Source organism: Mustela lutreola, chromosome 9 (assembly GCF_030435805.1).
Source record: "Mustela lutreola isolate mMusLut2 chromosome 9, mMusLut2.pri, whole genome shotgun sequence".
Taxonomy (NCBI): domain Eukaryota; kingdom Metazoa; phylum Chordata; class Mammalia; order Carnivora; family Mustelidae; genus Mustela; species Mustela lutreola.
In genome coordinates this window covers 5101556-5129424 of record NC_081298.1, presented here as the reverse complement: position 1 = coordinate 5129424, position 27869 = coordinate 5101556, and the positions used below count along the sequence as shown (strand labels likewise).

The window sequence follows — 27869 nt, the reverse complement described above, 5'->3', positions numbered from 1 at the left end:
TTGGAAAAATAAATGAATTTTTGGAAAGACTTATTTATGGAGAGAAAGAGAGAGAGAGAGAGTGTGTGTGCTTGAGAGGGAGGCACAGAGGAAGAGGGAGAGACAGAAACTCAAGCAGACTCTGAGCCCAACGCAGGGCTCGATCCCAGGACCCTGAGATCATGACCGGAACTGAAACCGGAACGGAAAGGAAATTTTTTTAAAGGATTTTATTTATTCATTTGAGAGAGACAGAAAGACAGAGAGAGCACAAGCAGGGGGAGAGGCAGAGGGAGAAGGAGAAGCAAGCTCCCCACTGAGCAGGGAGCCCAATGTGGGGCCCGATCCCAGGATCCTGGGATCATGACCTGAGCTGAAGGTAGATGCTTAACCATCTGAGCCACCCAGGCTCCCCTTAAAAGGAAATTTTAATTTTTTTCACATTTACCAGCCCCGCTCTGTTCCTGGTGAGTTAAATTTGTTGCCCTGAGGTCTGCTGGAAAGCTCACTGGACTGGATACCAACAGACCCGGGCCAGATGCTGGTTTTGTCTCTAACAGTCTATGCTAATGTCTTTGATATCCAGCTTCATTATTTTTGCACGATCTTTGATTTTCCTACCTCTCACAGTTGTGAAGATTGGATTCGGGAAGCGAGGGGATCCAAAGACGGAAAGCAGAAACGTTCCATACAAAATCCTGTCAACAGGGTCTCACAGATGTGCAACATGAAAATGGATGGGTTGGCGCATCAGAATTTTAAAAAGATCTTTAAGTGAGTGTACAGAAAGGGAGCTGCAGAGAAAAACAGAAATGTCACCAGAGACATTTCACAAAACACGTTGCCATTTAGAGATAATGTCAAGTTTAAGACAGGAGACGCGGCGCCTGCCAAGAGGACGGGGGTGGGAGTGGGGTGAGCCCAGGGATATTTGGCGTCTGGTCAAATCATGACTTAGGGTCGGACAGGCAAGATTAGGAGCAGGTTGGGCCAGCTGCAGTTACTAAGTAAGTTTATGGAGTATCAAGACATAAAAATGGAATGGTCAGCACCACGATCATAAAAGCCCCCAGACGGAAGGCAGCCAAGCAGCCATCAGCGGAGGAATGGGTAAACACAATATGGCACGTCCATACCCTGAAATACTATCCAGTCCTACAAAAGCATGACGTACTGCCAATGTGACAACATGAATGGAAAATATGATGCTGAGGGAAAGGAGCCAATCACAAAGGACCACATTGTAAGAGGACATTGACACGGAATGTCTAGAATATGCAAATCCATGGAGACGGAGGGTGGTTTGGAGCTGGAGCGAGGTGGGACTGGGAGGGACTGCTCACGGGGAAGTGGTCCTTCTGGAGGGATGCAATGTTCTAGAAGTGCTCGGGGTGACACAATTCTACCAATTTGGTAAAAAGCACCGAACTGTTTGCATTTAATGAATTTCAGGGTATGTAAATTATATATCAACAAAGCTGTTACACACAGAGAGGCGGGGGAGAGGACCCACGGACAAATAATTGAGAGAAAGCAAAGCAATAGAGTGTCATAGGACGTTACGATCGCAAAAACGTGAGATGGGAATGAAAGAAAATCCATAGGGTTTCTGCTTCCAGGTGCTGAGTGGCTGGGCAGAGTCTGGGTTTTGGAGCCAGGAGACCTGGCTGCAGTCATCACACAAGCTTCTCCACCTCCCAGGACCTGTTTCCTCTTCTGAATGCAGGGGAATCGGGGAAGATGATTCACGTGCCCCTTTCCAGCCCTCACTACCCGTGGACTTCCACGGATCTCTCGCTGTCTTCTTTCTTCCGTAGCATCCCTCCTTCCAAGAGAAATCCCACCTGCCGCCGTGTTGCTGACACCCACAGCAAGAGAACCCACCGCCTTCTGTCATTGTGATGGTGTATATTTTGGGTCTCCTTTGGGTGGGGCATCCATAAAACAAGATTCCTCTTTCTTCTTAAACTGTCCCATACGATTCTAAAAATAGTTAGAAACCCAACCCGCACAGATCATGGGGATGGTGACTGTGAACCTACACTGTCGTGACCCCGAGGTACCACCGGGCAAGTTCAGGCTAAATGCCGGACGTGTCTTGACGTTTGTCTGGGGTCCCAAATGTGCCTGTGGGACCCATGGATCATCTTATTTTCCTTCCCGATTCCTGTGTATCTCTTCCGATCTTACTCCACAGGACTTGAAAGTATTAAGTAGAGCACTTCATTTGATTAAACTGATTGCTCAGTGAAAAACAAGACTGTCAGCTGCGGGCTGCAGATAAGCCTGTTTTCCAGGCCTTCACCGAAGCTGTCCTCGGCAAGTTAAAGGTTGAGGGGGCTGGTGAGGAGGAAGGGAGGAACAGCAAAGGAATTACGTTACCGTCAGTAAAGGTTAGAAATGAATCACAAGATCAGGGTAGGAAACCAAGTAATAAAATAAGTGCATAATAGCGGGTTGCCAGGCAGACAGTGGGCTAATACTGAGCTGACAGTTGATTACGGCGGGGGCTGAGCAGGAGAGCAGAGCAGGCGAGATGGAAACTAGAGGGAGAAAGGCTAAAAGCCAGCACAGAGGGGAGCGCAGAGGAGCTGTCACTCTGTCTGAGGAGAAATGAAGAAGCCAGACAAACTATACGTGTACTTTCATCTGGAAACATGATCGGAGAGTCTGAGATTGGCAGTCCTGGACGGGGGGCATGGTGCTGTGGGGTCCTGGGGGTCGCCCCCTCTGACAGGACTTGCCAAAGTTTGCAGGTCTCCGCGGAGTGCAGGACCAGGGTGACGTTGGAGGTTCTGCTGGATCTCCTTGCTTCTCCTCTGGGAAAGAGGAGAGCACATAAAGGTGGAGACCACTACCCCGTTGGAGGGCCTCTGTACCTCCAGTGCTGGCTGCCGCGGGAGGTCTCCCGCCATGGCCCTAGGGAGCAGGTACTGTTCTTATCCCTCTATTTCAGATGAGGACACTGAGGCAGCTTGTTTGCTCATACAACGGTGACTCTGTGCTTCCTGCCTCCCTGGTCTCTCCCTCCCTGGGCATCGTTTTGAAACCACAGAGCAAGTGGTTAAACCTGCCTTTCCCTGTGAGGGCTGGAGGGTAGTTCCCAGACACAGGGAGGGGTTTTCATGAATCCCTTAAACTCGGACGACATTGATTCCTTTGGTCATGTCACCAGAAAGGGAATGGCTGGGGCCACTCTGAACACTCAATCTTCTTTGGCATTTGGTGGCCTTTTGGCTCTCTTTGTTGGCAGTGGCTTCATCAGGCTCTTGGTCAAAATAATGCCTTGCAGAGGATACCTTGGTGCGTCATGGGGACAAATTGCACAAGGAGCCCTGCTGTGCTCAAACACTGGTGGTGCTCAACCAGCCTGGCAGACCTGGCAAAGACCTGATGTGCCTTGGATTCACAGGAGAGTTTGACTCTCATGTCCTGGCCAAGAGTCGGGGTCTGGAGAGATGGGGCTCCTCTGTTAACATGCTCTTGAGCTCACCCCAAATCACGCACCATCATCAGCCACAGTGGCTCTGCTGATTGAAGAGGGACTTGATCTCCTTCTAGAAGGTTCTCTGCAGTTCTCAAAGGTCATGACCAAATGGAGAAAGGGATGCTGACTTCAGAATTATTGCCAGCTTCTTGGTCAGCATGCTCTGAGAGTGGGCCCATACGCTTCCTGGGGTGGGACCCTGCTCAGACCCCTCGCCTGTCTGTCCCTCTGCCCTGAAGCAGGACCTCTGAGCCATTCGGTGGTAGGTCCCCACTGAAGGAAACACACAGCAGAATGAAGGAAGTTTCTAGTGGAATGCCCAGGCAGAGCTAATGTTTCAAGAGAATAATAGAAGGGATAATCTACTTTCTGAGTATAATTTTATTATATCTTAATGCAAAAAAGGTAAGATAAATACCCTATGATTTTATTATAACCCCATTATTTTTATAATACCATGCTATTATCATAACCATTTTATTGCAAATGATGAAATAACTGCATTTCGTATATATTCTCATATTATCAATTACCACCAAGGCTTTGTTTACTCCCCCTAATTTTTATACTTTTCCTGTTGAAAAACTTTAACATATTTTTGAAAGTGACTCATTCGGGTCTTATTGAGTAGTTTCTGTAACACACCTATGTTTCTGCTGTCATCTCTCTTTTCAGCTGGTAAATTGCCCTGAAAGTTTTAATGAATAAAGGAATAAATTAATAATGACCAGAAAAACATCCCATTAAAACCGTGTGTGTTTGGGGCACTGAGCTGACATCTGGTGAGTGATGACTGATCATCTTATGATAAAAGACCCCCTTTCTCCCCCCACTTTCTGACTCATAAGAGTTTTTACCAGCATGGTTATATAAAAGAACAGAGCATAAGGGAAATTATTGTTTAATTTCAGAAACACAAATGAATCACTAATATAAAGTATGCTTTTGCTTCATGCTTTCAAGCCCGAGGTGACTCACAGCACCGTGCCACCGCGCTGTGTTTTCAAAGAGATGAGCTCAGAACAGGGTTTCAATTCTGCAATGTAACACGATGTAACAGGTAGACAAATGAAGACACAAATGTCACATCATTATCAGAGCCAGGAAGGAAACACAATTAGGGGGCAGTGTGTTGGTGGGTGCCAGGAAGTGCTGAGCCCTGATGGAGACGAAGGCCTGGCCATGCACAAACCACACAGGGTGCTCCAGGCTCGAGGGAGAACAGGCGCAAAGGCCCTGAGGTCGGAACAAGAGTGGCTCAAGGCTGCGACCACATTTAACTCCCCAAAGAGAAGCTGACTTTGAAGGGATTACCCTTGGAGCTTCCAAGGACTGATATCGACCCTGGGGTTAGCCACTGGAACAGGCCGCTAGGACAATGGACTGAGATAGTCAGGATTCTTCTGGTTGTTCTACTGCCTTCCCACGCCCCTTTCTTCCGTCAAATCAGTTAGCACAGCGGCTGGCCTCGCGGATTGCACTCAGATACGTAGCAATAAGCGTCCGAGGCACAGCCGGAGCTACAACGGGACCTGTGGTGGGCAAGCCTGCCACAAGTAAGTGGGCTTTTTGTGAAAATGCCTGCTGCCAGAGGTCATGACGTCTCTGTGCTCTCGGGAAGGATGTCCAGGCCTCCCTCGCCCTGGTAGGTTTCACCTCTGGCCTTGGACTTTCTTTTTTGGAGGAACAACAGACGTCACACAGGCAACTTTTTTTTTTTTCTCTTTTTTACATGACAATACCTGGAATAATGAGATATGTAAAGAACAATGAGGAGCCAAGCGTTCCTAGGTTTATTCTGAGCAGCCGTTACCTTCCATCAGTGCCTTTCAAGTGTCACTTAATGAGTGTTCTCCTGTTTGTAGCGAAGCACAAAACTTCTTGGCTGTTCTTCAAAGTATCTGAGAATCTTTTAACTCTGGGCTGAACTATGTGGCAAGTCGCTCCACAATTAAAGCACTCCAAACCTTTATTTTGAAAAGCCTACGAGGTGCCCATCAAAGCAGAGAGCCCCTTCCCTTTTTGGTACGTACTGAGCTCGCTCCTCTGGAAATGTCAGCCTGTGTCCTCATTTAAATAATGTGACAGCTCACGAGAAGACATCTGATGGGCGTCTCAGTCAATTGCTAAAAGTACAGCAAAGAAAGTCCAAGAAGTTTCCCCCACCCCAAAGAATTTATCATTAATAATTCACATGAGCTACCTCATAGGTGGTTGCCTACTGAATGCAACGATCGCATTGCTGTCTTCCGGCAAATGGCAACTGTGAAGACTCATTTGAACATGAAGGACATCTGGGATTTTTCACCTGAAAGAAAAAAACAAAGCCTCAGGACTGCTTGAATAGGTTTCACACATTCCAAAACGTACGCAGGAATGTCTAAACGCAGAAGGACTTGATATAAATCACCAAACACGCGTTTTGACCCAAAGCGCCTGAATTTTTCATTTACAACCACAGGGCAGCTCACTGAAAATCCAATCTCGCTGGCGCCTGGCACATCACAGTTTTTTTCTGAAAAATGCTCAATGCTCCGAATGCTTCTGGAGCTCTTGGAACTTTTATCCTGAGGTTGTAGTTCGTTGCATAGAAATAAACATCGATGTAGAAGAGACGTTAGGGTTCGAAGCCAATGGCCAAGAAATAATTCTTGAGATGTCTTTGGTGCAAAAGGGTGGTTTTATTAAAGTGCGGGGACAGGACCTGTGGGCGGAAAGAGCTGCACCAGGGTCGAGAGGAGGGGCCCGTTACATGCTTACGAGTGGGGAGGGGGTTAGAGATACTGTAAGCCTCCCAGGTATTTTGGAAACAAGGTTTCCAGCATCCTGAAGGGACTGGCTATTGTTAGGAAAGGTCATTTATTATTGTTTGGTAAAAACTCAGTCCTGAGACCCTTCAGATGTCTATCAGTGGGCCACATGCTTGGGGGGGGGGGGGGGTTGTCAGCGTGATCACCAGCTTAGGGGGATAGAGATCAAGGAAGTTTCCGAAGGAATTTTTATATGTTAAAGTAGACTTACAGGATCCTGGTGGTTGGGCTAAGATTGCCTTTTGCCCTTAGCGAAGTGTCCACAGCCAGGCACTTAAGTCCCTGGGGAAGGTCACTGCCTCTTTCAAGGACTTGTCAATGGGCTGTAGATAGTAAAGAAACGGAATCTTTTTATTCCGCCTTTGTTGCCCACATCAAACAGGATCTTCTAGGGGGCTGCTGCGGCTGGCTCTTGTTCCCAAGATGCTACAGGTCTGGGGAGACAAACCCTTGGCTTTCCAGTGGGCTGTGTTCAGGTTGGGTGGGAGAAGCGGGTTTCTGGGCAGGGTACCCGGGGACACGTGGGACAGAAGAGCGTGCTGGGGGTCCTGGAGGGTAGCCTTTCCTGCATCCCCAGCTTCTGTTCCTCTGCTCTCTACCCTTGGGCAAGAAGGTCGAGGCCAACTTGCAAAAGGCCCACCTCGCTGTCTGTCAAGTGAATTCTGGAGACCCTGCACCTGAGCCCCGCCCATAGACCCCACCCCCGCCCCGCCCCCGCCCAACCCCCACCTTCTTGGCAACCCAGTCCCCAGGGGCTTCGGCTACTGCCCTGCTTCTGGGGGCGGGGGTGGGATCTGGAGAAACCGGTATTAGCAGGTTGATTAAGGTTAAGCCTTAATTAAGCAGTTTCTGCACGGCCGGGCGGAGGCAGCGGCTCTCTGAAGGAGAAAGTGTCCTCTGTGGGCGGAAGTCAGGTCGGGCCAGCCTGAGTCACCGCGCGCTGGCGGCCGGGCCTGCGCCGCACCGTCCGCCGGGGAGGGGCCGCAAGGAGCTGCCAGGCTTCCTCTCGCAAGGCTTCAATTAATTTCTTCAAATGTTCCCGTTAGTTAACAGTGATTGATAGAGCGAAGATATTATTAATAAAAATTAGGTACCGAGCTCGGGAATGGACTTGGGTTCATGCCTCGGCACTCAGCGAAGGGCCACGAGAAAGGGTATTGTCAGCAGCTTGCGGGTGGCCGAGTCGCGCGGCCGAAACGACGCCAGCCGGTCGCCAGGGCGGTCAGGACCGTCTCCCGCCCCGGGTGTGTGCGGTGCTGCACCGCGAGCTCCCGCGCCCGGCTAGCGGGAGCCCGTGGGGCCTCACTCGGGACTCCTGCCCCGCGCAGGCCGGGCGGGTGCACCTGTCTCGGGGGAGGCGCTGTGCGCTGCGGGGAGCTGATGGGGGCGGAGCGGCAGCCTCCGGAGTGAAAAATGAGCCGGCGCTTCCGCACACGTGGTGACATAAATCTGATTCAGGGACACGAGAGAGAAGACGAGCAGACAGCGCGGCGTAGGGAGAAAGTTAAATAGCGACCCGAGGAGAAACTGCTGGACTCCGTGGTTAGGGATTTATCAGGGAGCGGGTACACTCATGCATTTCCTGCCGGCACAGGGCACTGGGGACTTCGTCAAACGGGCCTCCCAGGGGTGCAGAATGTGTCCCTCCACGGGGACTGGGGGGTTACCTAGCAGACGTTAGCTGAGCACCTACTACATGCGGGGCGTGGCTCGAGGTGTGGAGGGTGCTGAAACAAAGGAGAACCCAGACTCCTAGGAGTCGGGCACTCTGCCTTTGTTTTCTGTCCCCTCCCTCCCACGGCCCGCACCACACAGGATTCAATTGTTAAGCAAATAAGAGAATTTGCACCCGTAAAATATGGCGCTTTGTTCCTTCCAGCATTTATGAGTGTTGGCTTAATGGTGCCAACCCCGTGGTTGAGTTACCAGATCCGATCCCCCTTATTACCCTAGGAAGCAAGTCCGGTGTTGTTCTCGGCTAACAACAACGGGACCGTCGGAAGCAGACAGGGTACGAGTTAACTAGGGTCACGTGGTCAAGAAACACATGCAAGTGTTTGCCTCGACGTGCATGCCGTGGCTCCATTTCACTACCTCCCACAGGACACCGGGACCCCATCTACAGATCCAAGTGTGGAGCCGGTCCCTGTTTCTGGTGACCTTAATGGCCAGGTAGCATCCATTGCTCCCTGAGGTTGATCCTCATCTGTCTGGAAGTAGGTGTCTGGAAGCCCCGCCCTGCCACCCCTCTCCAGCCCTGGACACTGGGCGGTGTTGCCTGCAGACTGAGCCCAGGGGGCTGGGCAGCTGAGGCCAGGCCCCACAAGTGACTAGGCCCTAGACCCTGCCAGTCCTGGCCCTCGCCAGCTCTGGATGAGGCAGAGCAGGGTTCAGAAAGAGGCTCTTACCTCACAGCTTCCTTGCTCAAGCCAGGGAAAGAAAATGGGCATAATCTCGCCCGATATCAGCAGAACTGCAGGACAGAAGTCAACCTGATTGGAAATGAAAGAATCAGAGTCTACTGGGTACGGAGGGTCCCCTCCCCACGGCTTCCCAGGCTCCTGCCTCAGACACTGACTTCCTAAGGAGATGAATTGTCCCTGCCCCTGTGGGCGCGTGACTCCATGTACCCCTCTCGGATTTCTCATGCCTCCAACAATCACACATTCTCTTTAAATATCCAAAACACAAAAACGAATGTTGCTTTTCCCCCTTTAGCACGTAGTTTACTTGGCTATCTCTTCAAAGCAATGCAGGCCTGTTTGGGGAAGGGGGCTGGGACAGGCATCTTTCCCCACCAGACTCTGGTCCTTGTTCAGACAAACATGGAGTTTTCTGCATGTGAGATGGGCTTTGCTTCTGTACCAGGATATGAGGACAACAGTCTTGAGGGGCTTCAATTTCTATATAATTCAACTTGGAAAGGTTTTAAGGTTCCACATCTAAGTTAGGAGACTCCCCCCACCCCCCGCCCAGCCCCTGACGAGACGGGTTGGTTGGACCCCCCACCCCGGGGACTGTGTCATCGAGTCTCCGTGGTACGAATCCTCCCCCCTTGGGAGCTGAGACTGTGTTAAGATTTACCGAGTTTCAGGAATTATTCCCAGCACGGACCAGAAAAGGCATTTTCGTTCTGAGCCGCCACATTCCAGGCAAGTGGAAGAATTTGCATAGTTATCAGCGAGCACCAGGGGAGGGTGGCGTTTGGTCCCAGAGGGACTATCATTATTTCCAATAGAGTTAACTGCCATGCACAGTGGTATCCGTTTTCTTGCGGCAAAATAAGTGCGTTGGATTGTTTTTGTGGTAACTGTGCAGTTAGTTGTTCTCGCCCCGCGCTTTGCCGGGCGTTGCTCTCTTTCCTCGGTGAGGGTGCAGTCGGTGAGGGTGCAGGGAGCCGTCTTTCACCGCGAGCCCGTTCTCAGTCTCCGTGCTGCGGACTTGGGACAGGGGCTGGCTTCCTCTGTACTGCCCCAAATCCAGGGCCCTGGGAGGCAGAGGGGCCCTCTCCATTTAGAAATGGGGAAATGAGATCATCAAGGAGAAGCGACCCACCCAGGGACATCTGTCCCTTTGGTCATCTAGAATGAGTCTCATTCTGGAGAACGGACTAGAGTACACAGACCCACGGGGGCCCTGCCACATGGCTAGGATCCTCTACCCTAAAAGTCCTACGCAAACAAAACTCTGGAACAAAGGGGATGGTGGGACGTTGGTGGTTTGGACCAAAACCTGGGTCTGCGCGGTCTACAGCGGACAGCCTGATAGGGAGAGCTAAGGCAGGGCTATAGACACTTAGGGCCAGTGTGAGTTTTTAAGTTTGTGTTGTCTTATCCAGATCAGCTGTGTTTTCCCACCCAGTGTAGCTGGGTACCTGTACCCCCTGGCCTCTGACCGTTGACTTCCCATTTTAGCGAAACAAGGCCTCCAACAAGAAGAGAGGCTTAGGAAACCCAGGGTGACCAGTCTCCCAAAGTAGGTGAGAGGGAAATAAGATGAGACCAAAGCCACCATGGGCCTCAGAATCCGTAGTGGCCAACGTGAGCGGCAACAACCCGACAGGACTTTACTGCCAGAAATGGCCTTGGTGCATGTCTTACCCACCTGCATGCTGGGCGGACAAAGAGAGTGGCTCAGTTCTGGGGGAGCCGGCACTGGAGTCCACCCAGGGCTCCCGAGTCTGGGTTCTGGGCTGCCCGGAAGTGGGATTGTTGTCTCACTGAGGACATGCTGGGCTACAATCTGCAGGACACCCGACCCCAATGACGGAGGCAAAATGGTGTCTTTGTCTCACACGACCCTGGAGAGAAGCAAAGGGAGGTATGACATGCAGGTAGTTCTAGAATCTGTCTGTCCTGACTTTGAGGGGGACTCAGAGGTGACACGGCTCTCTGAAGGGCGAAATCATTAATGGGATGGATGTGTCGTCTCTCGCTGGAGTCCACGTGCCTCCTTTCTGCATGGCCGGAGAGCCTTTATGCCTCTCCATAAACCCAACAGAGACAGCTCCAAAGAAAATAAACAAGATTTTATGGAGTCACTATTTCCATGGGTCACTAATGATTGAAGCAGGAGATAACCAGCCCTCTAAAAGGGTTCTAACACCTGGTTATTAACATTCATTGAATATGTCTTGTAGGCCCATCTTTGCCACAAAAATCAGGCTTTATTAACATGCACCCAGCACTGTGGTTTACCTCCAGATTCATTTTTATCTCCTCGCCGTGGAAAGAAGATGCAAACAACACCGTGACCCTCCCGAGGGAAGACTCCCAGATGATGTAAATTGTCGTCTCTGCTGGGTGAGGGCGCACGCAGCCCACAATCAAGGTGTTAAGACACGGCGAGGCCATTGGGAGAAGGGGAAAGGATTAGGTCATGGAGGGCTGGGTCGAGGGTGTTGGATACCTGCCTGCCTCCTTAGGAGGGCTTCTGATGAGCCTCCCCCAACACCTGCTCCCTACACCTGTTCATTGTTCCCACATCTTCAAAATAGGAAAGATTGGGCTACAGAATCTTTTTTGTTTCTTAATTGAGGTAAAATGCACACAACAGAAACCCAACCATCTTACAGTGTACAATTCGGGGGTATTTTGGACACTTACCATCTGCCACCTCTGTCTAGTTCCAAGACACTCTCATCACCCCCAGAAAAGACCCCCTAACCGTGACGCTAGAGTAACATGACATTTTAAGGACCCTTTCAGTTACAGGATTCTCTGTGGCTCCAAACTAAGAACTCAACTCATTCAACTGTAAAAACACCCTTCAAGTCTGAAGACAAAGACATTAGGATTACCCCATATGTGGAGAACGTGTAAATATTTGACCCTAACAAACACACCTGGGATTGCCCTGGCAAACGGTTTTGGCAGATCGTTGCGCAGCTGAACATGTTTTCTTGCTGTTTGGAAACTCCCACGGCTGGGCCAGTCCATGCCCATGGAATAGCATCCTGGTATCGGAGACCAGCATTGACTTGCGCATATAACTTTGGCTCTAGCGCAAGACACGTGAGTCACACTGCTAGTTTGTCACCTTCTGGAAAACTGTCCCTTTCCCTCTTTACCAAGAAAGGGTCATGCTTTCCTGTGAGTTCAGATTCCTGAACCGAGGGGCATTTTTGTGGTCACCCCGATTGGGGGTGGCGTGGAGGCCGGAGGTCATGGTCTTGCAGTTCAGAGCCTCAGCTTGGGAAAATGCTCTGTTTGCATCATCTGGGTCTCAGCTGTCTCACTTCCCCATGGAAGGAGCGGGTTGTGATTGGTGGAGTCCCAGGGTGTTTTGGCTGTGGAATTCCTTGTTCAAACTAAGATCCAATATGGAAGCCTGATGCACACCACAGATGATGTCAGGAATGCTGTGCATGAGAAGACTCTGACCATGTCTCACGGGGCCTCTCACATCATGCTCTGGGGTGGCTCAGTGGAATCCCCCCAGATCTCTCAGTGCACACTGTGGAAGCCATCTCTTAGCTCTGCAGGCCGTCCACACACGATATTGATGTTCTTGAGTATTTCTGGTTTTGTTGTTGTTGTTGCCTTTTATTTTTGGCTCTCAGTTAATGAAAAAACCACCAATCTGTGTCTCAGTCAAACTGTCCTTAGCATCCTTTGTGAGATCCCACCGGAGTTCAGGGCTTCCTTTCCACGGTTTACCTGGGAGGCAGCCGTTCCCCACCCCCACCTTCACCCGCTCACACGATTTGAGTCTTGGCCCCTCTAGACTGCCGTCGGGTTTCCGTGCTGCCTTCTCGGCCGCCCCACTCCGCACAGGCTTTCCAGAGTCCTGTTCGCTCCCTCCTCGGACCCTGAGGGCAGCCAGCCTGCAGCCTCAGCAGCAACAAGGGTGTGCAGAACCTCACACGCAGAAGTGAAGACGTTAACTCTGGGGTTTGAAACTCTTTTTTTTTTTTTTCCAGTGTCTACTGCTTCCTTCTCCTTCCAACAAAAGCAGTTGTGTCTGGGTTCCACTTTTTGCACGCTGCTCAAAAGAGGAGCAGTCTTGCACTTTCAGCCCCCGTTGAAAAAATTAGGGGGTCCCCATGGCATTTTGCTCCAGAAATGACAGATGCAGCTCACACCCGGAGACCATCACAATTCGCATAGTTCCCTCTGGGGCCAGGACCCTTCCCTGCCTTCCGGTCAACAGAGGGCCGAGCGGACTTTGTCCAGGCTTCTGCCCTGTGTCCTCAACGCCCTCCGCTCTGTCTGCATCACTCTCTTCTAACAAATTCAGTACATTCAGGTGAATCTGCAACCCAGTGTTTGCCTTTTCACATTATTTTGATGAGGGACAGTTGCAAGGGAATCCTGCCAGCCTTCCCTGAGGTCAGGGTGGTAATTAAGCAATTGGCCGAGGGGCCGTGGTGGTCCACTTCTCCTGCATTTTAAATGAGCTGGCTGGTTCTCCGCAGGAAGACGCCAAACAGAAACACCTAGAATTTATGGGTAGCATTTAGAACGGCAAATAAGTTCGGGTTCCTCATTTTTGTTTTCAATCTATGTGCTCTTGGAGGGAACGAAACCTATCACAGTTTTATCAGCAAAATGGGAATCTCTACCCATTTGGTGAAATGGACGGCGCCAGCATAAATGCGTGTGTTGCATGTTTATGGCCGTGCATTTGAATGGCTAATTTCACTGGTGTCAGACGCTGAGAATGTATCCCTCGGCAACTGGGCATTACGTCGTGGTTGAATTTAGACACGACACAAATTTATATGGCTGACAGCACCACTAAGAATGAATTCCAGTGACCTAAATGGGAAATAATTTTAAACTAAATGAAAACCTCTCATATGCTGTTTACACTGAGAGATTCGTTTGGTTGAATGAGAATCTGAGTAAATGAGACATGGCAATGGGGTGATAATTCTGGTGGGAGATGCGGACATGTGCACAGCCACTGTTGCAGTGGGAGCCAAGGCTTACTGCGTAGTCCCTTAGATACTCCTCATCTGAGATTGCCATTCCCAGAGGCTTGGATTTCTACAGCTCCTTAAACAGTCACAGAATTATCTCTGCAGTCCCATGGTGGAGGCAGGCAAGTCCCTCCCACCCACTCTGAGGGACAGGGTGCCCACTGACTGCACTGTTGGGTTGCCGGCAGAGACTGGGGGCTTGGCCCTGTGCTCCTGACTTCTTACCCAGTGTTCTCCATATGCCAGCAAGCAGCTCCAGAGTTCATTAAATTGGACTGGAGTTCTTAACGGCTTGCAATGCGAATTCTTTACAGCCGGCATAAAGGTCTCATTGCTCAAGTGTAATTCCTCAGAACCACCAAGCCCCCTTCACTCCCCAGACAGTCAGACTTGCAGAGGCAGTGAGAAGTGTGCAGCCATCTCAGTGGGTACCTGCATCTGCATCCAGCCCAGAAACTGCTTAGAGTATGATATGTAGAAAATTCCAGAAAAGGAAATGGTACCTCACAAGGGAGAGTATGGTGGGGTGATCCAGAGCCCCTTGGGCTTATGTTCCAGTCTTCCTTCTGTTGGAGCTGGAAGTAGCCACTTGGCCTTTCTGTGCCTCAGTTTCCTTGTGTGTTCATAGGCTCCGGCTCAGAACGCTGCTTGGCATTGACTCATTCTATGCCTACTTTATGCTGGGAACTGTACATACAAGAATTAACAAAATAGGCAGAGATTCCTGTCCTCACAGAGTTTATTTTTGTGGTGGGGGACCCATGGGGGACACTCAGTAAGGTTATTAGCCCCCAGTGAAGTCTGACTTTTGCCAGTGAGCCATGTAGTCACCTACACTTGGGGACTTCCTTTCCATACGCTTTGCATGGTGACACCTCGCCACAGTGGTGTTCTGCCACCCACCAGCCAGCGGGACACAAAATGTGCTGCCAACAGCCCCTGGGATCCAGGAGGGGCACCCACCAGGCTTGTGGGATCCAGCCCGCCAGTCAGTGGGAGGACGGAGTGTTTTACATCAGCAGTGAACTGGGTCAAAGTTTAGTCAATTGCAAGTTGTGTAAGAACTTGCTGTGGCTGGTCTGGGGACAAAGGCCTCACAGCACTCATTAACAACTATCTGTTCAATAATTATCTCCCTGGGGCTTATTGTGGTGAGATGGTCCAGAAGCTCCACCAACTGTGGCCTGGATCCAAAGTCCGGCCCCTGACGTCAGAGACGAGCCTCCCTGGGTGTAGCCGAGGGGTGGGGTCTTTCTCCTCGAGGGGATTTAAGGCCAGGAGCTTCTACCCCCAGCCAGCAAACGCGGGCTTCCCCTTGGGAACGCGGGTTCACCAGCGGGAAGAACCTCGAAAGACCCTCTCAGATCTCTGATCGGGATCATCCGAGAAGAAAAAAGGTAGGTCGAGATTTTTAACTGCCATTTCTAGAAATAACGTAGACTCATTTCTTTTTGTCCTCAGAGCTCTGGCTGTCTGGTGAGACGCCGCCCAAAGAAGTATATTGAGTTTCCTTGAGGGCATGTGTTCTTTTGGTCATGAAGCCTGTGTTTTCTCTTTCAGGGAACGTTGGCGCCTGTGGCCCTTAGCACGACCCCGCAGAGATGCCTCCTCAGCTCCAAAACGGCCTCAACTTCTCAGCCAAAGTCATCCAGGGCACCCTTGACAGCCTGCCCCAGGCGGTAAGAGCTTTCGTGGAGAGCAGCGTCAGGCTGTGTCAGCCCGACCACATCCACATCTGCGATGGCTCCGAGGGGGAGAACCAGCAGCTGCTGGACCAGATGGAAGGAGAGGGCATGATCCGGAAGTTGCAGAAACTCAGCAACTGGTAAGCCGGCCCCTAGCCCCCAGCCGCTGCTTCACACCCTGCACCTGCCGGAGGTGGGTCCACACCCAGCAGGGGGTGGGTGGGGTGGGTTGTCAACTCTTGAAAAACTTAATGAAGGGGAGGAACCATGCAGCCTTTGATGGGAAGATGGGCATCGAGCGGCTCAAGTCTGCAGTTGAGATGGTACAGACACACAGTCCTTGCAAACGGAATCCCTGATAGAAGTGACAGTCAGACGTGCTCTGTCCTAGAAGCCAAGCACCTAGTCCAGTACATTTACTCCTTGACGGTGCCCCAGCTGGTGCGGTTGTCCACTGTTATGGGACATTGTCAGTGTGCCTGGCCTCTGCAAGATGTGGGAAGAGCACAGTAACGAAGGGGACTGGCCCATTCCAACAGGTCGCTTGGCTGAATCCCAGGCACAGATCCAATGCAAGATGGCGGCACTTCCTCTCCATTCCTAACCTGTGTGTGTTTTCTATCTGCAGCTGGTTGGCTCTCACCGACCCCAGGGATGTAGCCAGAATTGAAAGCAAGACAGTCATCATTACCCAAGAGCAAAGAGATACCATGCCCATCCCCAAAACTGGCCTCAGCCAACTAGGTCGCTGGATGTCGGAGGAGGACTTTGAGAAAGCATTCAAAGCCCGATTTCCAGGGTGCATGAAAGGTGAGTGAGATGTTTGTTTGACTGGGAAAAATCCAGTAAAAGCAAAGGCAAACCTCTTATTATGTCTTCCTCATGATAATTAGGATAGCCCTGAACACTCCTGTGGCCTCAGATAGCTTTAAATTCATGTATGAAACTTGCAGCGTATTGAAATGTCTGGCTCCTTTCTGGGATTCAGGAGAGCTTGGCAGAACCCGGTTGCATGTTTATGAAAATGCTTTCATTTTGGCATTCCGTTTGATTTCCAGTGGAGTTTTCAAAATCAGTGGGGTGGAGAGCGGGGCATGGGTTGCTGGTAGCAAGAGTGTGATGAGACAGTGGGGACCCTGAGACTAGGCTCCCCTGCTGGGTGGCTGCGGGATCATTTCTCACTGGTTGCCATGGACTGGCCCCCACAGGTCGCACCATGTACGTCATCCCATTCAGCATGGGGCCCCTGGGCTCGCCGCTGTCGAAGATCGGCGTCGAGCTGACCGATTCGCCCTACGTGGTGACCAGCATGCGTATCATGACACGGATGGGCACAGCCGTCCTGGAAGCACTGGGGGACGGCGAGTTCGTCAAGTGCCTCCATTCGGTGGGATGCCCTTTGCCTTTAAAAAGTAAGCGTATTATTTCAGAATCAGAAGTGCAAACAACAAATAAGCTGAGCCTTCAACCCTGGGCCTTTGCCCTGGGGGATCCCTGGGTGGGGACGTGACACGCTCATCTGGGATGTGTCCTCCTCTGCAGAGCCGCTGGTGAACAACTGGCCGTGTAACCCAGAGCTGACGCTCATCGCGCACCTGCCTGACCGCAGGGAAATCATCTCCTTCGGGAGCGGGTACGGCGGGAACTCGCTCCTTGGGAAGAAGTGCTTTGCCCTCCGGATGGCCAGCCGGCTGGCGAAGGAAGAGGGTTGGCTGGCGGAGCACATGCTGGTAAGACGTAGCAAGTTCTGCAGGCGCACGGTGGGGTCTTGGGCATGGGGTGGAGGGGGGCACAGAGGTCCAAGTGTCTACGGAAGTGCATCTCCCATGGGCGCCTGGCCCGCCCCAAGGAGGACAGACTTAGAAATTCCACTGATGATGCTTCGTGCCTCTCTCGAAGACTTCCACTGCAGTGGGGCCAGTAGCACTCCTTTAGGCTTTGTTATTTAAAGTGTTCATTTTGATACCTGAAGACATAGATCTTGGGAATCTCTTTTTTGGGGGACTTCTGAGCACTCTCCTAGACTGAGCCACTGACCACCAGGGGGGACACAAAGGACAGATTAAGGAGGAATTTTGTCGCCAACAGATCCTGGGTATCACCAACCCCAAGGGCCAGAAGAAGTACTTTGCAGCAGCCTTTCCCAGTGCCTGCGGGAAGACCAACCTGGCCATGATGAACCCCAGCCTCCCCGGGTGGAAAATAGAGTGTGTGGGTGATGACATCGCCTGGATGAAATTTGACCAACAAGGTGACTCTTTCAGGCCCAACGGCGGGCAGTAATCGTTGGAGCTAAGTGAACTGTCGCCTTTTAAAGCATGCCAGATCCTCCCAAATCATGTTTGGATCTTTTAAGTTATTGCTACGTCTTGCAAAGCCTTAGGAATATGTATTCTGTAAGCATTCTTTAATTTAATATAGAATCTGGATTGAAATCGAACCATATGTTGTTGCTTGTTGACACAATACATTTGTTAAAATAGTACTGGTGGAAAAGGAATGAGGAAGAAAGGGTCGTCAAAGTGTCAAAGTGGAAAATAATGCTTGGAAGAGAAAAGAGAAATCTCTTCCAGGAATGAGGCAAGGGAAAGAAGCAAAGACTTGAGAATTTGGTGCAAAAATGAGCCTGGCCAGAGCTGAGAATATATGCTGGGCTTTCTTGGTCATGCGTTTCCTACTTCTCTGGTTTAAAACTTTGCAGGTAACTTAAGGGCTATCAACCCGGAAAATGGCTTTTTTGGTGTGGCTCCCGGAACCTCTGTGAAGACGAACCCCAATGCCATCAAGACCATCCAGAAGAACACCATCTTCACCAATGTGGCTGAGACCAGCGATGGGGACATTTACTGGGAAGGTATCGACCAGCCGCTGGCCCCAGGCATCAAGATCACTTCGTGGAAAAACAAGGAGTGGACCCCCCAGGATGGTGAGCCCTGCCTCGAGGCCCCGGGGCTCTAGCCCAGAAACACCACTTGTTTGGACCAGATGCTAAGGGGTCTCTCCTCTCTTGCTGTGGTAGGAGAACCTTGTGCCCATCCCAACTCGCGCTTCTGCACCCCGGCCAGCCAGTGCCCCATCATCGACCCTGCCTGGGAGTCTCCAGAAGGGGTGCCCATCGAGGGCATCATCTTTGGGGGCCGCCGACCTGCCGGTGAGGCTCTCCTTCGTTCAGCCTGGGAATGTGGGTGTGTTGGCTCCCAGGGGACATCCGTGCAATCTCTCCTTTCTCATGACCTTGTCAGAGGGTGCCAGAGATCTCCAGCTTCCAAAAAGCCAAGATAATTGGCAAGGCACCACAAGCCTTTTTGGATCCTTGACCTAAGGGAGCTCCATCCAGTTTAACTTTCTGTTGCGTGGCCTCAGTGGCGTGAAGCTGATGATGGTTTTGCACCCTTTCGCTTTGAGGGAGCCAAAGTTAGCTCAGTGAGACATCATTCGGCCGTGTCTTTCCATTTGGAAAGATGCCACTGCCAGCCAAAGGGTCTGTGTCAGAGCCTTTAAGGGACATTTCTTTTCTTCCACTGCAGGTGTCCCCCTGGTGTATGAAGCTGTCAGCTGGCAACACGGAGTTTTCGTGGGGGCGGCCATGCGATCAGAGGCCACAGCGGCTGCAGAACACCAAGGTAAAGCAGAGAGGAAATCACAACCACAGAGAGTGACCGGTGTGCTCTGTCTCTGTCTCTGCCTGTCTGTGGCTTAGTGCGAGACAGAACCGCACGAGCTTATGTCAACAATAATGTCAACAATATTATGTCACAGGTAAATGTCACGGACATTGTCCTGTGAGAACGTTGACCAGCATCACCCCCGCTTTCTGTTAACAGGGAAGGTCATCATGCACGACCCCTTTGCCATGCGGCCCTTCTTCGGCTACAACTTCGGCAGGTACCTGGCCCACTGGCTCAGCATGGCCCAGCGCCCGGGAGCCAAGCTGCCCAAGATCTTCCACGTCAACTGGTTCCGGAAAGACAAGGACGGCAGATTCCTCTGGCCGGGCTTTGGAGAGAACTCCAGGGTGCTGGAGTGGATGTTCAACCGCATCAGCGGGGAAGCTGGCGCCAAGCTCACGCCCATCGGGCTCGTCCCTGAGGAGGGGGCCCTGAACCTGACGGGCCTGGGGGACATCAACATGGAGGAGCTCTTCCACATCTCCAAGGAGTTCTGGGAGAAGGAGGTGGAAGACATCCAGCAGTACCTCGAGGAGCAGGTTAACGCCGACCTCCCCGCTGAGATCGAGAGAGAGGTTCTTGCCCTGAAGCAGAGGGTCAGCCAGATGTAATCAGACCCGAGGGCTTCACCTGTGAAATCACCCCCTTTCCATCCCACGAGGGGGTACCAGGAACAAGAACAAGTGGGGTGTCCCAAACCCACACCACCTGCTCTACTGTAATGAGCAGATTTGTTTTCCAGTAAGACTGTAGAGTACGGGCTAGTAACTGTGAGATCAGGGAGGGAAATCTTAGCAGGTCTCTAAATCCACTCTCCAATGCACGTTTCTTCAACCCTGAGGACGCTAGGCAGTTAGGCTTTGCTGTTTTGATCACTGCAGCTCTCAGTTAGCTGGAATGCACCGGGAACGTACTTGAGTTGTATATACAGGTGTGTGTGTGTCTGTGTCCGTGTGTGTCTGTATTTCTTGTTATCTGAGATGTATATAATACCTTTGGAAAAATCTTGGGCAAGATTCTCTACTAGTTGTTGCTAGAAAGAAAGGTTGCTTTATTACTGATATGTATGTTTAAATTATTTTTATATACCCTTGTTACTTACCTTGATGTGATTCCAATTTTTCCCCCTAACTCTTCTTGGAAAAATTAAAAAAAATAAATTTTGTAGAAAAGATCGATTTGTTTGCTTGGTTTTTTTTACCTGAGCCACCAAGAAACAAGGAATGCTGATGAAACATTGTGTGATTGGAACCCTGTCCAGAGGAGGAGGAGACACCAGGATCATCCCCAAGAAGGGAGTGGGGGTGGGGATGGGGGAACAGAGAGGAGCCCGATGGGAAGTGGGAGCAGAGAGAATGTCACCAGGGGTACCGTGGCACCACAGTTGGGTTTTCTGAATTGACCACCGGTTAGAGTCTAGAAACCACTAGTTAGTGTCATTAAATGGTAGGTCTTACATCTCCCTGAGTGGGAGAATTTAAAATGCGCTTTTTGACAAAAGTGTGGGCCTGGGGGCTCTGCACCCCACATGGAGGAAATGGAGGCCAGTCTCATGGGCTTTTGTCCATAAACTCTTTTTGACCAACGCTTTTCTCAACTGTCATCCACAAGGGAGGAGAAGAGCGAAAGACAAGTGAGTTCCAGGGTACAAGCATTCATTGAGTACCTTCTGTATACTGAGCAGCGTGCCAACCGTGGGCTACCCTGAGAAGAGCAGGTGGCGTGGTTTGGCCTCAAGCCCTCACCTGGCCCCTGGGCTCACAGTGTTTATTGGGTGATCAGCGCAAATGAACCCGAAGCTGGTGTGCCACATTGTTCAGATAAACACAGCGTCCTCCACTTGCTGTCTCCCCGTCTGCACACGGGCGGGGAGAGCCGCGTGACCCCCGCGCCTGCAGCGAGCTCCGTGCTCTCCCCTTCATCGCCACACCCCTGCATCTCGGCTTTCCTCGCCTCCACCGCCTGCAAACTCGCTCGTTCCTCTGGGCTCCTTGGTGCCTTGCTCTGCGTGGAAGGTGAAGCCGAGGTTGTGTCAATCTTAGAGATGGGGAAACTGAGGCCCGGAGCATCTGCTGGAGCTGGGAAATGGCAATCAGCGCTTCCTTTCCCTTTAAAGGGCTGAGCGCTGATCCAGCTTTCCCAAGAAAGCCTCATGTTCTGATGCCAAAACCACTGATGGGGAAAACCCATTTAATGGAATTAAAGGTTATCTGCTGTATTAATTTAAATCGAGGGCTTTCAAACCTGTTTTTTTCTTTCCGCACAGAACACTTACTTGGCGTGTGCTCTGACTCAGAAACTGAACGTCTGGGGCAGGAGGATGGGCAAAGCAGGGCAGTGTCCACCCCAGGCTGGGGAGGGCTGGCACCCCAGGCACTGGGCTTCTGTTTCTCTGCCCCTGCTGGCCTCCGAGGCAGTTTCCTGGACCCCCGTTAGAGGTAGAGTTTGGGCTCCATGGTTAAGATGTCTGTCCGAGGCCCTCGAGTCCTGTTCTAGGCCTTCAGGAGGCTTCTCATCCCCATGGCAAAGCTGGCCATTTGGGAAGCTGTCCCTCCCCTGTGCAGTGTCACCCACCTGCCCAGCGCCCTGGCCCATGACCCTGTTGCCACTAGGCCCTGGGAGTCTGGGAAGCAGCCCAGAGGAAGTGCCTTACACAGAACAGAAGTGTCCAGGGGGCCACAAGGGTTCCATCCCTGCCTTTGGCTCCTGACTCACTTTCCCCAAATGGTGCCAGCTGTGTTCCATCCACCTGCAGCTCCCGGTTTCTGTGCTGGGACCTCGGACTGCAATAATCAGGACGTGATGACCACGTCTCCGTGCTGTGCCCCAGACCCTGCGAGGCAGAAAGGTAGACAAGGCCAAGTTGGTTTGGGGGCTGTGGGTGCCCAGTCTGCCCGCCCCCAGCACGCACGAGCCCAGACCAACTGGGGCTGATACCTTCTGCTGGAACCCAGTGTGTGTGCCGCCCCCCAGACCCTATGGGTGCCTGGAGCTGGAGGCCGGGTTAAAGCCCAGAACACAGCAGGTACACAGCAAATACAGAAAAACTCGCCCTGAAGCTCACTTGGGGCAGAGAGGGGCAGATGAGCGGGGCTGGGCCAGCCCGGGGCACCTTTGGGGCTTGCGGGTTCACACTCTTCCTGTCCTCTCTCCTCAGCCCACCCTCGTCCAGAGTCCCCAGCCGCCCACGTGCCCCTCTGAGTGCCTTCCAGAGCTTTAGGACCACCAGGCATGGGCCCTGGAGGCTCCCTTGACCTGCTCCCCTGCAGAGGGCACCCGATCGTGACCTTTGCTGTCACGGTTAACAATCACAGTAAATAGGCATCAGGTTCCGTCACCTATGGGGAAGGGCCTGCCTCCCCCGGCCTGCCCCCGCCCTTCTGCCTTTCCTGGGGGGCAGTAAACATCGGTGACCTTGGACACATTCCAGCTCAACCTCTGGCCAGCAGTGTCACCCAAAGTGACATTTATCTGTGTCATAGGGCACTAACATCCCTGTTGGGGTCTGATGAGGATAAAACAAAACAGCCCAGCTCAGCATGGACTCTGGGGTCCAGAGGGTCTGGGCGTGACTCACCACCCTTCCCCTTCCTAGCTACATACTCCCCAGTGATTGCATGAAACCCCAAGCCTCATTTTCCCAACTGTAAAATGGGCACCATAACCGTGGGGTCATGTGAGCAAGGGGCCTGGCACTCTGCTCTTGGTCTTTACTGGGGGCTGAGCTCACGCAACACCAGGAACGGGGGCTCGCGGTCCCTCACAGCCCCTCGTGGCCCACTGAGGACCAGCCCTAGGCTCCTGGGTGACTCTGGAGGGCTGTCCCCAAGAGGAACACAGGGTCTCTAGGGGAAGGCTGGGGGTGGGGGTACACATGCACCCAAGCAGCAGCCACTCAGGCCAAAGTGGGCACAGGACCAGCCTCCACTCCCTTCAGGGCTGACATTCAACTTGGTCGTGCTGGAGGGGAGAAGCTGAAATCACCCCAAAGTCTCCCTAACTGCCCACTGCTCATCTATCCTGGGATGATGGGACCCCCCAGAATTTCTCAAATAGCTGAGGGGTTCCCAAACCTGGGTCTGGATTATCTCTGCCAGTCACAGTCCTCACCCGTGGCATCTGTCCTCTCCCAGCGCCGACCCTTCACACACTGCACGAGCCCCCACCCAGACCTTTGCCTCAGACCGGGGAGCTGGGCAAGGGGAGGGTCCCCCCAAGCCAAGAAGACCTTGAGTCAGCTGACATCACTCCAGTGAACTACGATGAAGGTTCCTTCTTGGGGGCAAATGGCAGTTTGAGATGGAGAAAAGTCCAGAGGGAGTAAAATAAAGTGACTTTTTTTTTTTTTTTTTTTTTTTTTTTTGCTTTTTTGAAGTTTCACCTTGAGTTTTCCTGCCCTCGCTTGGACAAGAAACTGAACGAGGCAGGGGGTGCCCTTGGGAGAGGTTCCGCACACGGGTTCTTGTCAAGGACCACCTCCTGGGACCACGGCGCGATGGATATGTTTCTGAATTTTACAGAGCTGTTCCACGCACGATGTTCTCTCTGCTCTCTGCACCCCCGCACCTCCCAGCCGTAGGACAGAGCCCAGAGGTTTCTCTGATGTCGCAGAGCTGGGATTTAGGGCTGCCGCAGAGGAACAATGGACGTCATTGGTCCACTGTAGCACGGTGGCGGGGCCGAGAACACGGTCGCTTTGCTGACACCTGTCACCATTTCAGCACTGACGCTTGCTCCGGGGGCTTGCCTGTCTACCACCTGCTCGGCGCCGTGCGGCCCCCTGGGTAATGGGCTCTGTAAATGTGTGAATGTGCGCCAGCCGTGCCAGCCCGCTCGGCAGAACCTTTCTCCAGGCGAAGCAATTTGCAGCAAAATATGCTGTAAATATTTGTTCAGCCCAGGAAAATGACTTTAATTGCATAATTAAACTCGTTGTAGATGCTGCTTCTGGACAAAACGACTGGAGAGAAGCTGAGACCACAGCTGTCCCTCTGAGTTTGTTGAATAGACGGGACTAAACATTTGTTTGCAAAGACTTTGCTCTGCAACACCCCCCCCCCCGCCCCAACTTCCTTCGTGCAGTGGGGGTTTTGAGAACAGTCAGGGAGAATGGAGGAAGAGGCTTGGGGGTTCTGGGAGAGAGGAGGGGGAGAAAAAGTTCCCCAAATCAGAGAACCAATAGCCAAAGTACCCCCCAGGCCCTTGGACAGGATCTGAGAGTTCTAGTGAATAGCCCACCTCCCACGGATAACTGATGTCTTGAGCAAACGATCCATTCCCTTAATCGGAAACAAATGAGTAGATAGAAAGAAGTTTGTTTTAGAAGAAAACATTGCATCCCAGCCATTAATTAAAAAACAGGCACTCCTTCCTAACGTGACCACATCAACATGACACCAAGGGAAAGAAACACGCCACGAAAGACAGGTCCATTGTGTAATTCCCTTCATAGTAAATGTCCAGAATGGTCAAATCCACAGGGACAGAAATCAGATTTGTAGTTTTCAGGGGTCGGGTGGGGAGAAGCATTGAGGAGGGAGAAGTGCTAGCTAACGGGACCGGGATTCATTTTGGGGTGCCGGAAAACATTCTCAAATTAGATTGGGGTGAAGCTTGCACAGTCCTGCGAATATATCAAAAACCAATGAATGGCATTTTAAGCAGATGAATTTTACGGTACATGGATTATATAGCTCATAACATGGTTTGAAAAGAGAATAAATTCAACAAAAACAAAAGCGTGTCTTTTTTTTTTTTTTTTTTTCCCCAAAGTGTGTCTTAAGTGGCCTTCGAAACCTGCTGTCTGCCAAAGGCTGTAATCGGAGGCCCGCTCTTACCTCGACAGAAAGGCAATGGGAACGGGAAGAGCGAGGTGGCGGGGCAGGTGCAGCCCACGGAGATTCATGCCCAGGGATGACCAGAAGGACTCACAGACAATGGGAAAAGGACAGACCTTCTCATTGCGGGGCTCAATGGCATCTAATGCCAGTCCCGTGAACCTCTCCCGGTTATTACGAACACCGTGAAAATCATTTCACCGGCTTCTAGGAGAAACAGGGCCGGAGAGGACAGAGAAAAGTCAGCAGGAGTCATGAGCCCAGCAGCAGCAGCACTGGGCCCGCCGGCCGCCTGGGATTCCAGGCCGCCTTGCACTGGCATCAAACCCAATCTTATGATCCCAACCTCATCCTCAGCAAGGAGAAGAACCCCAGAGTCAGGAGACCAGAGAGCCTCCCAGCTCGGACAGTGGGTGAGGAGCTCTCGCCAACTGGCTTGGCGATGGATGGGAGGAGTCAGCTCGTGTCTCCACACGGGGGAGGGTCTTGACGCTCTGAAGGCCACGGGCTCCAGCCCCACGGGAGGGCGCACTTTCCTTCCTCCCCCGCCTGCAGCCGCCGTATCCCCTCCAACCGCTAGAACGCGGGCACAGTCCAGGGACACGCGCTTCCTCTCTGAGCCTCAGCTTCCCCAGCTTTGCCGGAGTGTCCCACCTTGTTCCCTGAAAGTCTTTCCACCTCCAACCTGTCGTGAAGCCGGTGCTATGTGGCTCTTCAGTGGACCCTTAGGACTGGGGTTTAGGGAGACCAGGTGCAAGCTGGAGAAGGCAAGCTTTGATCAGGAACAAGAAGACCACGTCCTGCCCCCAAACAGGTCACCTGCTGCTCTTCTGCATGTCTGTGATCCATCCCCAGGAACACCCCCCACTCCGTTTGTCACACTTGAGAACACCCTCGCCCCTCGCCTATAGCTCAATCCTGCCAACACCACGCCCCAGGGAAGGGCAATGCAGAACGGGAAGCTCAGAGTTGCGGGCACATCCCCAGCCCCGCTGGGCCCTCCATCTAGGCCCAAAGCCTTTCCCTGCAGCCCACAGAGGGGAGGGAGAGAGAGAGAGAGAGAACCCCAACCTGAAGCTGGTTTGGCCTTCAAGGACACAGGCCAACTCAGACAGTGAGGTACTCAGCTGGCTTCAAGAGAAAACCTCACATCTCCTGGGAAGATGAAAGGGACCTTCTCTGTGGCCCAGGGGCAGCTCCAGGCCCACAGCAGCCTGAGGGAAGTCAGCATCTGAAGGTCTTGGCTGCCACTCTAGCACTAGCCCTTGCAGGGTTCAAGGCTACTTCTTGAGTCCCTGACCCCAGTGGAGACCGCTGGCCCACGGTGACATTCTCTGTCAAGGGCTGAGGCTCCCGAATCTGGGGAAAGGGGCACAGGGGCATCGGCCGCCCAAGACAGCCCCAGGGGACTGGCCGGTCTGGCCCGGTTGGAGCCTCCCCTGGGGTTGGCATAGACGTCCCAGCCCACAGTTCCCTTGGTTAGCAGCGCGGCCTGTCTGCAGAGGTAATCTCCGGTCTGGCCTCAGTGGGCACAGAGGCCACGGCTGTCTGAAGCCTCGGTGAGGGTTTCATCACCATTAAGAGCAGAGATCAGGGAGCCAGAGGCCTTGGTGACGCATGTGGCAGCTGCTCCCCCGTTCCATCAAGCGGAGCTCAGAGCCATTAGCCGATAGGAGATGAAATTTACATTTTGAATTAACTTGGATCATCAGCATGCTTCCTCCCGACCCAGGGAAATTAAACATAAAGTCGGAGGGGCTGTGGGCTGTGGGCTGGGGCGGTAGAGGTTCGGCCAAGCATGCCAGATTGGCTTTTTCTTTTTCTTTTTTTCAACAGGCTGCAGGCAAAAGGGGATGAGAGGACACGGCCACAAAGTCAGCCTCAGAGACAGAGGGAGATGGAAAGTTGAGATACATGTTCCCTCTTTTTCCCTAGGCAGAAAGAAGCACAATAGATCTGCGTGGCAGAATTAAATTCTGATCTGTCTGATCTCCTCCATTTCTTCCGCCCCTAATAATGGTTATTTATCGAGCACTTATTATGTGCCTGGCACTTAGCTAAACACTTTAGAGATAAGGCAGAGCGAATTTGTCTTCCCCCTGCACCCCTTTCCTTATTTCCCCGCCGCCTGCATCCCTCGTGGGGAGGGAGTCTGAGGGAAGAAGTGCAGACATGGTTTTATTAACAACACAAGGTTCCCTTAGATGCATGACAAGTCTTTCAGAGGCACTGCCCAGGACTGCGAGGACCGAATCTGGCCACGAAGCTAGCCGAGGCCCGCTGCCCTCCCCCTGGTCCCTGGGTCCATCCCTTGGGCTCGTGCAGTGCTCCTCCTGTGTAACTGTCCAAGTCAGAATAGACCGTGCAGGCCGGAAAGAAGACTCAACAGACAAGCTGATGTTTGCACCTTCCTGGGGCCCCTGAATGTGTCTGTGACCAACATCAAGTGAGATTTGTCCTTCCTGGAAGGGGACAGTGTTCAGATGTCCCTCTAGCTTTGTGCTGGTCCTCCGTCCCCGCACTGCTCTAGGGACTTGGTTATTTATCTACAGGGTCTTCCTGGATTCATGGGTGAATCGACTCCCAGAACACTTACAAGTCAAGTTGCTTGGGGTTTGGCTAGCTCCGGTCTGATGTCCTTCATATCTTGAACCCAGATGGCTCAGAGGAAGGGCTACCTCCCTGGTACCCTGGGGACTGGTTCTCACAGGGAGGCATGGGCCACGGGCCCCTCCACTGGGTGGGCTCTGGCGCTGTGCAGACATGGCAACAAGGCCAAAGACTGGAGGCTGGGCTGCTCGCAGCAGTGTCAGTCTTCCTTGCGGCAGAATATGAGAGAGCGTTCTCCTCAGAAACAAAATGCCCAACACTTCCCAGCGGGCCGTGCCTCCCTGCCATGGCAGGCCTCCAAGATCAACCCATCACTTTCCAATGAATAGTTATTAAATGCTCTCTGCCCGCCTGGCCCTTAGAGTCTGCC

The 27869-nt window shown here is 52.2% G+C and overlaps 1 protein-coding gene and 1 long non-coding RNA gene across 3 annotated transcripts; one reads left to right on the top strand and one right to left on the bottom strand.

The window, feature by feature from the left end:
- Window positions 1-4351: 4351 nt before the first annotated feature.
- LOC131808097 (uncharacterized) lies at window positions 4352-7628 on the bottom strand. Of its 2 annotated transcripts, XR_009344671.1 has the most exons (4): window positions 7371-7628; window positions 6488-6599; window positions 5670-5774; window positions 4352-5208 (listed from the first exon to the last, which is right to left on the bottom strand). It is a non-coding gene; the product is annotated as an uncharacterized LOC131808097 (long non-coding RNA). The 2 variants fall into 2 exon arrangements; XR_009344670.1 differs by having other exon boundaries at window positions 4352-5774.
- Window positions 7629-14961: 7333 nt separating this feature from the next.
- Window positions 14962-20226, top strand: PCK1 (phosphoenolpyruvate carboxykinase 1). Its single transcript, XM_059133753.1, has 10 exons — window positions 14962-15096; window positions 15260-15524; window positions 16013-16194; window positions 16593-16796; window positions 16927-17114; window positions 17473-17635; window positions 18086-18310; window positions 18404-18535; window positions 18912-19007; window positions 19209-20226. Exons 2-10 carry the CDS (start codon window positions 15301-15303, stop codon window positions 19661-19663), a joined length of 1869 nt encoding a protein of 622 aa, XP_058989736.1. The 5' UTR covers window positions 14962-15096; window positions 15260-15300; the 3' UTR covers window positions 19664-20226.
- Window positions 20227-27869: the final 7643 nt, after the last annotated feature.

Excerpts from the sequence above, each read along its gene's own strand:
- PCK1 (XM_059133753.1), top strand. The coding sequence starts at position 15,301 with ATGCCTCCTCAGCTCCAAAACGGCCTCAACTTCTCAGCCAAAGTCATC. Across the intron at positions 15,525-16,012 it reads TTGCAGAAACTCAGCAACTG|CTGGTTGGCTCTCACCGACC; the intron begins GTAAGCCGGCCC and ends TTCTATCTGCAG. Across the intron at positions 18,536-18,911 it reads TGGGGGCCGCCGACCTGCCG|GTGTCCCCCTGGTGTATGAA; the intron begins GTGAGGCTCTCC and ends CTTCCACTGCAG.